Source organism: Bison bison, unplaced genomic scaffold (genome assembly GCF_000754665.1).
Source record: "Bison bison bison isolate TAMUID 2011002044 unplaced genomic scaffold, Bison_UMD1.0 scf7180017864238, whole genome shotgun sequence".
Classification (NCBI taxonomy): Eukaryota; Metazoa; Chordata; class Mammalia; order Artiodactyla; family Bovidae; genus Bison; species Bison bison.
This window is the reverse complement of record NW_011494810.1, coordinates 1629533-1643583: the sequence shown is the minus strand read 5'-3', so window position 1 is coordinate 1643583 and position 14051 is coordinate 1629533. Positions and strand designations below refer to the sequence as shown.

General features: G+C 38.7%; 1 protein-coding gene across 6 annotated transcripts in view; it reads right to left on the bottom strand.

Annotated features, from left to right (window-relative positions):
- The window catches only part of CLK4 (CDC-like kinase 4), a 21936-nt gene extending 9911 nt beyond the window's left edge, over positions 1 to 12025 (bottom strand). Inside the window, exons 1-6 of one of the 6 annotated variants that reach the window (XM_010846498.1) lie at positions 11894 to 12025; positions 8627 to 8787; positions 4969 to 7824; positions 3650 to 3872; positions 2472 to 2562; positions 2002 to 2068 (exon numbers count right to left, since the gene is read on the bottom strand). In XM_010846498.1, coding sequence (XP_010844800.1) covers positions 2002 to 2068; positions 2472 to 2562; positions 3650 to 3872; positions 4969 to 5021 — 434 coding nt within the window. In that variant the 5' untranslated portion in view covers positions 5022 to 7824; positions 8627 to 8787; positions 11894 to 12025. Of the gene's footprint in view, positions 1 to 2001; positions 3873 to 4968; positions 7825 to 8626; positions 8788 to 11893 lie in introns of those variants that run through there. The other 5 variants (XM_010846500.1, XM_010846502.1, XM_010846497.1 and 2 more) reach the window with 5 other exon arrangements.
- Between the last annotated feature and the right edge of the window lie 2026 nt (positions 12026 to 14051).

Genomic DNA, 14051 nt, shown 5'->3' with positions numbered 1-14051 from the left:
GAATCACTATAGGTAGCATGGAAACATATACACTACCATATGTAAAACAGATAGCCAGTGGGAATTTGCTGTATGATTCAGGGAATTCAAACCGGGGTCTCTGTGACAATCTAGAAGGGTGGGATGGGGAGGGAAGTTCAAGAGGGAGAAGACATTATGTATACTTATGGCTGATCCATGTTGATGTATGGAAGAAACCGACACAACATTGTAATGCGATTATCCTTCAATTAAAAATAAATGGATTTAAAAAAAGAATTACTATAAAACTGCTATGACAAAACTTCTTGTCTCATCTGTTTAATTGTACAGCCAAGTTTTCTAAGGGCTAATATAGCTATAAAAATGAAAGATGGGTAACAGTGTTAGTTAATGCTACCGTAGTAACCATGCATGGTGAGTGCTTAGCTGTGTCTGACTCTTTGCAACCCCATGGACTATAGCCCGCCAGGCTCCTCTGTCCATAGGACTTTCCAGGCAAGGATACTGGAGTGGGTTGCCATTTCCTCCTCCAGGGGATCTTCCCCTCCCAAGGATCAAACCCAGGTCTCCTGTATTGCAGGCAGATTCTTTACCATTGAGCCACCTTGTGAAACCCATTTTAGGTCTAGTATGAAAATCTGTAACAGATCTTTGTGTACTTGATCAAATTGAGTACTATTAACTGGAGTGTCTCAAATACTCAAGTCTTGGAATCTCAAGATATTTTAAGAAAATTTTAATGAGACAACTAGTGAAATCTGAATCTAACCTGTAAATTAGTAGACAAAATTTGAAAATACACATAATATGCAAATATAGAGAATGAAAGAGTAAATACTATAAAATGTTAACATTTGTGGAATCTGGGTGAAGAATACATAGGAATTCTTTGGATTATTTTAGCAACCTTGATAAGTCAAAGTGGGGTTTCCCCAATAGCTTAGATGGTAAAGAATTGGTCTGCAATGCAGGAGACTTGGGTTCGATCCCTGTGTTGGGAAGATCCTCTGGAGAAGGGAATGGCTACCCACCCCAGTATTCCTGGCCTGGAGAATTCCATGGACAGAGGAGCCTGGCAGGTTACACTCCATGGGGTCACAAACAGTTGGACACAACTGAATGACTAACACTTTCACTAAGTCAAAGTATTTCAAAATATCTTAAAATGTTACCTTATGTTCACATTTTTGTGGTAGAGAGAAAAGGGTGATAAAACAAGACATTCAGGAAAATGTTCTTTATGAAAAGTGGAGTAAAAATAAGTTCAAGGAAAAACCATTTCTAAGTAGTCAAGAAAAGTTTGTTCCTGGATGACAGGAAGTATGAAGCTATTGTACTTACATTCCCCCAAACATAAGGATACATGTTTACTAAAAAAAATCAACACTTAAAATAATCTGGAAATTATACCCTCAGTTATTTTATGATGAGAAAGTTAGATGTCAATTTAAAAATGTGCACTTTTCACTCAACAGTTTTACAAGTTTCACTTACAAAAAAACTTGCAACCACAGAATACATATTCTAGAGCAAAACATGAAAAATGAAGCAGAAAGGATATCAAGTAACAAAAAGGTTATTATAACTCAATCTGAACTTTATTCTGTAGGCTTTAAGTAATTTCTTCATAGTTTAAGAAGCTGACCCTAATGTGCAAATAATATCTTTTGGAAATAAAGGTTTTTGAACCAAGATTAGCCATGCTTTATTGTCTCTGCAGTTCAGAAGTAGGGTAAAGCACTCCAAATCTTTTTTAGAAAGTTAAGGGCCTACGTTCTGAGAAACTCCTCACTGGAACACTCACTTTAATTTCAATTGACTCCATCTGATAAGAATGTTCAACATTCCTGATCAAAATTCACATTCATAAGTAAATAAATCATACACAGTTAAAAGAAATTTTGAATACTTATACCTCCCAGGAAACACAGTTAACCAGTTAAATTCAATTTTATCCAAATTATGGATCCTTCCCCACCAAAAATATTAGAATATTCAAAAAAGAAAAAACAAACTTACATGTCATGATCAATGCATTCTACAACTTTGCCAAAGGCCCCTTCACCCAAAGTATCCACGATTTCATCTAAAGTGAGGGGGGGAGAAAGAAGTATAAGTACCTGAGCACAAATTATCAGTTATTCAAACAATGAAAGCTTAAGTGTGGAATATTTTCAAATGATCTCTATCAAAGCATAACTAAGGTTTCAGCACTCAAAATTATTTTATTTTCAGCTGTTACAAAAACAATTCAGACAGAGCTATCTTTCTTGCTCTAATCTCAAATTCCACTGATTATTTTGGAACTTTAGTAGAGTAGAAATATTTAAACTCTATAGAAAAGAAGAAATACAAAAGAACAACAAACAAACCCACGAAAAACAAAACAAAAAAGCAATGAAGAGTTCTTTAGCCCCCCGCTGACAAACTATTCTTAAAAAGATTATTCTGTCTGCAAAGTTTAAAAAGTGTTGAAAAATATTCTATACATCTTGCTCTTAGAACGTCTCCACTTTGACAGATCAGGTGACCCTCCTCATCATCCTCTATACTCCTGGATCTTTTCCTTCGGTGGCTCTTCTGGAACGGCAAGTGGGCAGCACCAAGATCGTCCAGCCAATCAATATATCAGAGTGAATTCAGGGCAGAATACGCAATTCATTCAGCGGGGAGATATTCAGGCATTCAGATAAGCACCAGGCCACGAACAGTTGGCAGGAGCAATTTCAAATTCAGTCCCCAGAAATTCACAGGGCACAGTTTATGTTACAGAAGAAAAACATGGCAAGGAACAGATTTTCAGATAAGATACTTAAAGTGGCAATAGAAAAAAAACAACACAATTGTCTCTTTAAAATATTGACTTAATTGAAGTCTGAAATTTAAAGAATGCAAATGTCATGATCTATAATCTCTTGTTATAAAATAGCATATGCTGTGAGTTGGGATGTCTAGTTTGTCAGAAAAATGTTTTGAAATGTCAATATTAGTTCAACAAATTTATTATTTAGCAATATTTTTAAACATACACGATTAAAATATAAGGGGACAATAAAGGCTAGTTAATTTCAATGTTCAATGCTAGTTCTATTGAAGAAAACTTGGGAAGGAAAATAATTAACTCAGTTTACTTATCAAACAAGTGAAGATATGTGAATTAAAAAAAAGAACAGGCTTTTTGGACATTTAACTTCCCATTCGGCACCCACTTTCAGAACTCCAACCTAACTAATTGGAACAATGATGCACTGTGTTATGGGACTGTGTTATATTCAGGATTAAATATCCACCAGTGCAACGTTCTATATTTGTTTCCAAGTATTGGGAAATAGGTTTCTTTTAGAAAAAAAGTTTGAGATGAAAGAAAAGATGGGTGCCTTTACTTTTCATAAGATTGTTATAAAGCATAAAAATATTTTTAATATTAAAATGATGAAACTCATGATCTGGTCTACAGAAAATGAGTAAATGTAGGTAAATGAGGGCTAACTAATATCAACAAATACAGATTAGTTGTAAGAATTTTGATACTTCCTTTAAGGATGCAAGTAATTTAAAGACAATTACATTCATACAGTATTATAAACTTTTCCAAACTTATTGGCCCAATAAGAGCTTTTACACACAAGTAAGTATCCACCCAAAATAAAAACAAAATGAATCATACCGAATGTGACTGATGACTTGAACAGTGTCTATTACGCTTCCTTTTAGGACTGCTTCTCCTGCTTCGGACTGAAGATTTACTGCAGTGGATTCGAAAACTGCTTTCAACGTCTCTGTGATAATGTCTAGGAACATATCTTTCGCAGTAGTCATTTCTGTATTCATCAATGTATCTCCGGTCCCGATAATCTCTCTCATTCAAGGACCTTGCTTCTAAATAATGACTGAAAACACATTAAAGTATTAAAAATTACACTCTTCATTCTAGAATAATATGGTTAAAAATAAAACATCCTCTCAAGTACTCCTGGTTTAAACAGCTAACTCAATAAAAGAAAAAAGTACAAACGGATGGGTCAATTTATACTTAACTCATAAAACTTAAAATAATTTTACTTTAACCAACAAGTAAATGTGTTCATATATTTCTACTAATATATACTACTATCAAGAAATAAAGTTTGAGTCAAATCATTCAACATATTCAGTGCTTACTTAAGAGTCCCTTTATCTTCTGATCAAAGTTAAGACCAAAGAAAATTCACAAAACTGCTCTTCTGAAATTCATCAGTCTTAGGATATACCCATCTGTAACTAAGCTCTCTTCCTTTTTTCAGAACTATACACAATACGAGACAGGCAAAAAAGGATTCCTTTCTTAATGTAAGTGAATTTTAGATTTCTCTGGCACAGAGAATTCTCTCAAGAAAGCTGAATCAGAGCTAAAAGGAATCAAATGTATTTCAGTGCTTTCATTTTATAGATGGCTAAACCAAGATCCCTAGAAGGAAAATGATTTGCTATGGTTGAAGAGCACATTCTAAATTCTACTGTGTGTGCCAGCTTTACACCTCATCTATCCCATCTTCTCTCTTTATTTCAAGCTTCCTATATCCTCTGAGAAATAGACAACACAGTTTTTGAAGGCTGCTTCATGTGCCAAAGATATCTAAAATACATTCCTCTTAAATGGGAAAAAGATCTTGTAATTGCTTGCCTAGGATTACTCAACCCCCTGCTTCCCTGTGCATTTTGAGTTTCCTGTCATTCCTGTGTGAGAAATAAACAAGAATTCAGGGAAAATAGCATCGCCTGGTACCAGAGTGCTTAACTTCTGAATCTACATATCCCTTTGAAAATCTGATAAAAGATATGGACCCTGTCCCATAAGAAATGCAAAAATGCATAAACAAAACTTGGTGAGAAATTTCAGAGGCCATGGACCTCAGGAAGCAAATGGATTTCAGTTAAGCAGCCTTGATCTGATGGAAAGAAAAAGACACACATTCAATTGGCCCAGTTTCCCGTCCCCCTCTCTACCTGGGATGAGAGTCCTCTTCAACAGAGTGTGAAGCTTCAAGAGGGATGCACATGGAGCACTGAGGGAGAGAGGGGACACCTGCCCAGTCAGACACATCAGCTAAAATAATCCTAATAAGCAATGGAGTGACAGATGTTGACTAGATTGCCCTCACCAATAGGTTTCTTTTCCCCAGAATATGCTGTCATTCTTTTTCACAAAGGAGCTAAATGGTTTAGGCAGAAATAAAGGAGAAGCATCTCTAAAACTCCTACTCAACAGGGCTGGCATCAAATCCAGGCTGGGGAGATGCAGAAACCCCTTTTCCCCTTTCTCCAGTGTCAGCCTTAAGTTCTAGCCACTGGAGAAACAACTCAGGATGTTAGGGCAAGACTTTAGGTCTATCAGTTGCTTGGAACCATATGGGATCGACATCAAGCTAGACATTACTATACTCTGAAGGGCACCTGTTTAATCCTGTAAGGCATCCTTCCCATAAAAGGCCAAAATTTATCAGAAAAAAACTAACACTATCTTTAGCTGGACTGGTGCATGAGATTAGAGATGCTGATAACCATAATCTTCAGAATAACACACACCAGGGTGAAGTAATACCATGAGAATAAACTAAAAAGCTGAGGACTTCTTCAACCTGTAACAACCAAAGCTTAGAGATTACATAAACAAAATCTACAGAATTATAAAGGCTACATGGACAGAGTGAACAGGATGAACAGATTGATTTTATTTCTAAAAATATTCACTAATCACCCAGTGAATATTTCACAATAGTTCTTCAAAATAGCCAAGACTAATGAGGCTATGCTCATTCCTTTTTATTTCCACACAGGTCCTGTGGGAGATAAAAAATATATATGAGGCAAAAATCTCTGCCAACAAATTAATGACTCAACAATGCAGGAAATGCCAAAAGCCTATATATGAGTGCTTAGGGTCACAGAGGGGAAAAAAATCTCAAAATGCTTAAAACGGTCATGGAAAATCTCATGAAAAAGAGAAGAGTTGCATCTTAAAGGGAAATCAGAATTTGGACAAAGTAAAAAGTAGAAATGAGGGGAGAAAAATGGCATATTACCATCTTACATTTATAGAGCACTTTAACCACAGTGGCTCAGAGATGAGTTTGTCTACATATACTTAGGAAATAATTTCAGCAAGAGCAATTTTCAAATAGGGATGCATAAGCAAATAAGCTGCAAACAGATCATCCAGAATCTTGCATGCCAGCCTGAAGAGCTTAAAACAGTGTTTCTCAGAGGATGGTTTGTTTATTAACAATATCAAAATACTGAATTATTTAAAATGAAGATCCCTGGCCTCAGGTGAGGCTCACTGAATAATCTGGTAATATGCATTTTTAACATACCTCCAAGGTGATCCTATTCACACTACAGTTTGAGAATCACTTGTGTAAGGCTTGATACTCTTAGGTTACAAGGACTTTCCTGGCAGCTCAGCAATAAAGAATCCCTCTGCCAATGCAGGAGACACAGGCTCCATCCCCACGTTGGGAAGAACCCCTGGAGAAGGAAATGGCAACCCCTCCGGTATTCCTGCCTGGGAAATACCATGGACAGAGGGGCCTGGAGGGCTGCAGTCAGAAGAGTGCAGACACAATTTAGCGACTAAACAAGGACAGCTCTATGTTACAGGAAGACATTTAAGGATACAAAATGAGTGTTCATAGCTACATCAGTTTTCCTATGCAGAATTAACCGATCAAGCCTGTAGAAAATGGGCAATTCACAGGCTACTTACGAATCAGGAAAATAAAGACACTTCACAATATATGTGAAAAAAGGTACAATAACTCATATACAATAAAACTGCTTATAAATCAGTAAGGAAAATACACTTTAATAGAAAAAAAGGCTAAGAATACAAAAATAATGTTCAAAATGAACTACAATTATAAAAAATAATGTTCAAGTGGTAAGTAAATATATGACGGAGGACAAACTCAACAGAAATTTAAAAATTCAAATGATAACAAAGCACTATTCTTGGCATTTCAAAATAACCAAGACTGATGAGAGAATGAAGGAGCAAGTTGTAGGGAATATAACTTGGTACAAACTTTCTGGAAAAATACATGAATATGTAGCAAGAGTCTTCTAAGAGTTCACACTCTGAACTATCCTGTCTCTTCTTAGAATCTATTTCCAAGAAACATGAGAGGCAAAGATTTGTACACATAGGTATTTTTTAAAATAATCAGAAATAATTTTATATCCAAATAATGGGGGATTAGCATCCTATCAAGATTACCTTTATACGTTTCTGTATTTTTCATTTTTTCCAGTAATTTTATTAAAAAACACTCTTGTAAAGTTTTGAATCTTAAAAAGACTATTAGACTACTCCAGATTATGGAGAGAAATTACCACCAGACATCTCTGGTGCCAAGAAGAAACTATTAGTCTAGTGGTTATTGGACAATCATGTTTATACAGTTAATTATTACATAAATGAACTGTTCATCAATCATACCAGTTCTTTTTTACCTACATAATGCATAATAAACTTATGAATAATTAGTATTATGACATTATGCCTTACAGAGTATTTTGTATTTATTTTAATATAGGATACAGATATTCTCTATAGTACTGGGATACGGATATTTTCTATAGTACATTAATTTAGCTCAGGTCATTGAAATCCTGGCAGAGATTCTCTTTTCTCTTCATACAATGTAAAGAATGGTTAGTCTGCATTGATTACCAATAAGCTTACTGTTCTGCAGAACAAGTCTGTTTTAGCATGGAAAAGGAAAAAAATTACATACTGTTTTTTAAAGTAACCCCAGCTGGCTAATTTAGAAAGCAATCTGGCAAACAGTCCCAATGGAACATCTGCACAAAACAAGGAGAAAACATAGAACCAACAAAAACAAATGAGAAAGGGAAATTCATGGAGGACAAAATGAAAGAAACTACTCACCTAGGCTTTGTTTAATCATTTAGGAACTTTACAAAATTCCTCCAATTCTACATAAATGTATTACCTCCAAATTTTACACTGGTAAAAATACACTAAAACAGGACACATGCCATTTGGTATTTTTATTGCGGCCCTTCCCTAAATTACTGGCTACTGCCTACGCAAAGGAATGGTTCTTAAAACAGCCAAGCTTCGAAAAATTCCAAATATATTTACTGGTCTTATCTACAATACAGCATAAGCAACTAATCCCCAAAGCATGTTAACATTCTCACAGGGCACACTATTTTTCTAATCTGGGTAACTCTCCCCACCCTTCATTCTCTCTCATTTGTGGAGCCCTAAATAAGTGCCCAATGTACACATCTGCCTAGTATTCACATACAAATTGAAGGCACCTGCTGGTCCTTTAATCACTCACTTCACTCGTGTGTGTCCTATCACCACTTTTGTGTCTCGTTTCACACAACTACGTTACTGGCAGCAAGACTCGGTCAACTATCTCCCATAGGTCCTAAATGGATTCATGAGGGTAGGCACTCTGTTCCACTCACAGTAATGTCTAGCATATAACAGGCACTCAGGAAATCTTTTCTGAATGAGTATTTGCTGACGGATTTATAAACACAATTTGACAGATGAAAGCTATACAAGCTAATGGCAAATCATTTAAACTATTTGTGTTAAAATGGTAGTAGTTCAAGAGTAATTTACCAATCAGATTCTTTAAACTGGTGATGTGGTTTACAATATCTGTTCTCTTGCGTACTGCTGTGGGATCTCCTCTTCCGTTTGTGACTTCCACTGTAGCTTTCATGTCCCCAGCTTTCTCTGCTATCCCAATCAGGGCAGTGAGTTCTTTTGGAATGCCGCATCTGTTAATGGAAATGAAAAGTGAGTTGTGGAATCAGATGGCTTGTTTACTAAATACAGTACTTTACATTAATATTGATTAAATACAAAAACACCCAAGACATGGGGTCGCAGAGGTTCTAAAATGTTTGTAGGTAATGTTTCCCAAGGCATGGGGGCACTACCCCACTGGTATGTCAGATGATTGATTCTAAGTGGCACACAGATCCTGGTACTAAATAACAATGTGAGACCTTAATACTTTCTTTTTCAATTCTTCTGGATAAATTCTCAGTTCGGTGCTTGTCTTCAACTAACATTCGCTAACTGCTATTTTAAAAATAAAGAGTCAGGATTCAGGCTTAGAGTCTTTTCTCTTGTGTCTCCCGTCTTGGCAGGCGGATGCTTTACCACTGCGACATCTGGGAAGCTTTCTTACCTTTTTCCTATGGTAAATTGCTACTAACCTCTTAAATTATTGCTATTATCAAACTGTAGGTTATTGATGTTAACTGTAAAGGTGAGCTAGTTTAAAACAAGTATCATGCATCTTTGGCAAAACATTGTAACACAAATAACTGAAGTCAGAGAAATACTTAGGGATACTAATACAGGAGATGATTTTGTTTTAAAGGTAAAGAGCCACTAATGCAGATCCTTTTTCTCAAACACTCAAAAGTTCTATTCTCTAAATCTTGAGAATGACTCTCAGCTTTGAATAGAACTCGGGGTGTGAATAGAACACAGTATTCAACTGAGAACCTGAAGAGCAATAAAAATTTTTATGAACTCATTTCTTCTAACCACAAGTTTATTTTCAGATCATCCTACAGCCTTCTTAAAATTAAACCTATCTGTTGTAGATCTCGTGTGACTAAGAAAATGAATGTGTAAGGATGCGTATGGTCACACTGAAATCAGACAGCAACCTACAAACTTCATTAGGTTTTTCAGGATCTGTATTCTAACAAGTCATCCCTATCTGCCTCTCCACATCTTAGCTCTTTCACAAAGCAGATTTGTTTTTAACAGATGTCCAAACTCTGTTGAAGGCCGTGAGTTTCACAACCCAGCAAGGAGCTGAAAAAGGTAAACTGGAGCAAAGCCAGCTTAGTTAACCTCCTTCAGTTTGACCAAATGACTCAGTAACAAGCAAATGAATTCAAGTAACGCAACTTAAATGATTTCAAATGGTTTAAGAAAGATTTTGAAATGAGGCATCTCCTGGGAGGTATTTCCTAATATAGGTAAAATATAGGTAAAATGCCATCAGAGCCTGAAGCCACTAATATTCAGATCTTTTAACTCACTTCTCTTGCTGATTCTAACGCTATGCCCATCACACATACTTCTGATATGTAGCTTCTCTTTTAGCTTGCTTCAAAAAAGGAAGACAAAAAACAACAACAACAACAACAACAAAAGGAAGACAAGGCACTGGTTAAGTCCAACAAACTCTACAACTCTAGTTAGGGTTCTCACTGGAAATTGGTAAGTGAGCATTTGGATTTGACCTATGACATATTCATAGGTCATCTGAATATGGGAAACTGAAATAAACCACACTACAAATTAAGGAGCAAAAAAGACCATCAGAAAAGCCATAAAAAGAACTGTATTTTTAGTGGAATTCTTCTGACCCTTTGATTACCCCAATTGTATTTTAATCACATAGGAACTTTAAAACTGCTTAGTTAAAAAAAAAAAAAAACTGCTTAGTTAAGCATTCTTAAATCATACCAAGCAAAATCCCATCTGATGATTGATGCTTATTATTATGACTAATACACATAGTTTTTGCAAAACATGTCTGCTGCAGCTTTTTTCCTTCTACTGTCAGCCAGTCATAACTGGCTCACCTGTGAACAAAACATAATTCTTATATAACCAGTTATCAATGTGAAAATATTAAAATAAGAGACTTGGGAGACCCAAAGTTTTTTATTTCTCTAGCCAAGTTCACTACTTTCATTTTAATTCGTCTGCTAGGAAGCCCTCCTTCACTACTCTTCAGAAATATTTCCTCAGGAGGCCAAGAAAAGAATCCCAGACCCAGGTTACACAAATTAAGTTCCTTCACATACAAAACAAAAAAACAAAAACAAAAACCCATCCCCTAGAATTATTGCATTACCTCTACTTAATAAAGAACTCTACATGTTAGAATCATTAGACATCTTCCAATAAAAACACCAAATACAAAAAACATCAGATATGCTTATATCCCTCTTGGAAACCTGATTCTCTACTGCCTTTAACACTCTATTTTACCCAACAAATTTACATCTATATATATGGCTTTAAAATATCTATAAAGGTTAAAGTTATGATTAGATGGCTCCAAGAGGGACGTAACTGGTAACAAAAAGCCTGAAGGTGTATGCATGGAACACAAACATATAAAGATAGCTATAAAATGAGATCAGGAGATTGACCCGGTCAGTTTGGACTGCTGTTTGCAAAGGACAAGATAAGCATACTACGGTTGCTTAAGTAATCAAGGACAATGTGATTCAAAAGCAACAGAAATGCAAATCTGCTGCAATAATGACACGCTCCACTTTAAAAACAGTTTGCACAATGGCTGAGTCTCTCCTATTTACATCTCATAAGCACGAGCTAAATTCCACCGCCTGGACTCGCAGACTTGCAGTTCCTCGGACGCCCAGTCCACAGTCCCAGCCTATCCGCCAGGGCACCTGGCCAGGGCCTTTGGCGCACTCAAGAGATTTGACCCCGGAAAATCCCCGAACGCTACCAACAGCTGAGGCCAGGCACCCAGGGGAAGACTTGACCTAGGAGTATACTTGCTCCAGGCGGTTCTAGAAGGGTTCCTGACAGGTACTCACTCTGACCGGCGGGACGAAGCACGGCCTAAGAAGCCATGATGCGAGAGGCCTGGGTGCTCTGAAAAAACCTAGCGGCAGAGCCGAGGCCTTTTATCCCTAAGATTTTAAATCTACTATGACGCCTGGGCAACTTTAGGTTTTAAATGTCACAAGCAGAGCTGTGTCCCAAACGCACCCCGGTCGCCGAGGCCCCGAATCCCGTCGTTTTTCCGACACCTGGCTTCGAGACTTACAAAACCGGGAAGCCGCCCAGCCCAGAGCACACTGCCCGAAGCCTTACCTCTGCAAAAACAAAAGGCCCTTTGGCCGCGAATTGTCGGCAAACCGCCGTCTTCTCTCTCCAGTACCTGCGACAAACACCCTACAAAATGGCGGCCGCGCCGTCTCCCTACAACCCCCCGGCAGCCTCTAGTACCGCCCACACCAGGCGAACGCGCCTGCGTAACAGAGCTCCCGCGCTCCCTCTCCACCCCTAAGGGGCGGGTTCCACGTGACGTCAGGAATGGCCCCGCCCTCCACCACGCAGTTGTCCCCGCGGAGCAGTCACTGCCCCGAGACCTGCTTTGGTTGAGGCTGCGCCCTAGATTGTTTTCGTTCTGGGAGCACCTGGGTCAAACTGGGCGGAAACGCCCTAAACTTGTGGCGCCTGTCTGCAGCTATGGGAGGGATTATTCTGAATGCAGCACCTCTCAGCAGAGCCAACGAAGGCTCCGTTTCCTGCTCTTCCGCCCAAGTGGGCTGCACCATGGCACTTTGGCTGTCTGCCTTCCGCCTACCGGAGGACCTCAGTTCAGTTCAGTCGCTGAGTCGTGTTTGACTCTTTGCGACCCCATGAACCACAGCACGCCAGGCCTCCCTGTCCATCATCAACTCCCGAAGTTTACTCAAACTCATATCCATTGAGTTGGTGATGGAATCCAACCATCTCATCCTCTGTCGTCCCTTTCTCCTCCCGCCCTCGATCCCTCAACTCAGGCACAATCATCACGCAAGAGACAAGCCCCAAACCAGGTCCAGACTGGTGCTGGGGATAGTGTAATTGAGCCTGCTTGCAACTTCCTGTCTAAAAATGGATTCCGATAATTAAGAGGAGAGCCTAGGAAACAAGCTCAGAGGTACATATCTTTTTAAGGCCTATGCTCCTGAGAAAAACAGCAACAAAAAGAGAAGTTTTTGTTGAGACTCCTTACCTGTCTCCTGAGCAGATTTGGTAGCTAAAGTTTCCCTAACAAAGTTTTTCCTATTATTTACCCCTGTGGGTTTTATTCAAAGTATGAAAGTGAAATTGCTCAGTCGTGTCAGACTCTTTGCGACCCCATGGACTGTAGCCCACTAGGCTTCTCCATCCATGGAATTTTCTAGGCAAGAGTACTGGAGTGGGTTGCTATTTCCTTCTCCAGGAGTTCTTCCTGACCCAGGGATCGAACCCGGGTCTCCAAGCAGAATAATATATGAGAGCTAGTGAGCCCAGTTAAAATAAGGTATTTCATAGTTGTAAGAATCCCTGGACAGTTTCCTTGTGAGCTGTAAGTAAGAAAAGAGGGTCAAAATTTAAGCCCTGGGGAGCACTTACGGGGCAAGAAAAAAGCCTGAAAATGAATGATCAGAAGGAGAGGAGAACCAAGAGTTTGGTGTCAGAGTAAAGTAGTAAGGACGGGTAAGGATATGTGTGCTCCTTAAGTTAAGTGGTGTCTGACTCTTTGCAACTCCGTGGACTGTAGCCTGCCAGAGTCCTCTGTCCATGGGGTTTTCCAGGCAAGAGTACTGGAGTGGGTTGCCATTTCCTACTCCAGTATTCATTAGAAGGACTGAAGATGAAGCTTCAGTACTTTGGCTGCCTGATTGGAAAAGCCAGCTTATTGGGAAAGACCCTGATGCTGGGAAGGATTGAAGCCAAAAGGATAAGGGGGTGGCAGAGGATGAGATTGTTAGATAGCATCACCGACTCAATGGACATGAAATAGAGCAAACTCCAGGAGATAGTGAAGGAGAGGGGAGCCTGGCATGTTGCAGTCCACAGGGTCACAAAGAGTCAGACACAACTTAGTGACTGAACAACAACTCCAGGGGCTCTTCCCAATCCAGGGATCAAACTCCTGTCTCTTGCATCTTCTGCATTGGCAGGCAGATTTTTTTTTTTTTACCACCAGCACCACTTGGGAAGCCCAGGAAGCCCAGAGTAAGGGAGAGAAGGGGTTAAATGCGAAAAAGACTGACAGTGACAGATGCTAGAAAAGTGGCAGGAAGGGTTGGTGCTGAAAAGTGTCAGGATTTTGTGTTCTGACAAACAGATGAATAAAAGAGAAAGTCAGAAATCAAATTTGAGAGGGCAGAGTTGGGACTGTTGTGGGCTTAAACCAAATAGAATGAGTTTGTACCTTGTTGGGTGAAAGGAGGGCACTGCCATTTCATGATCTAATATCATAGAAAACGTGCCA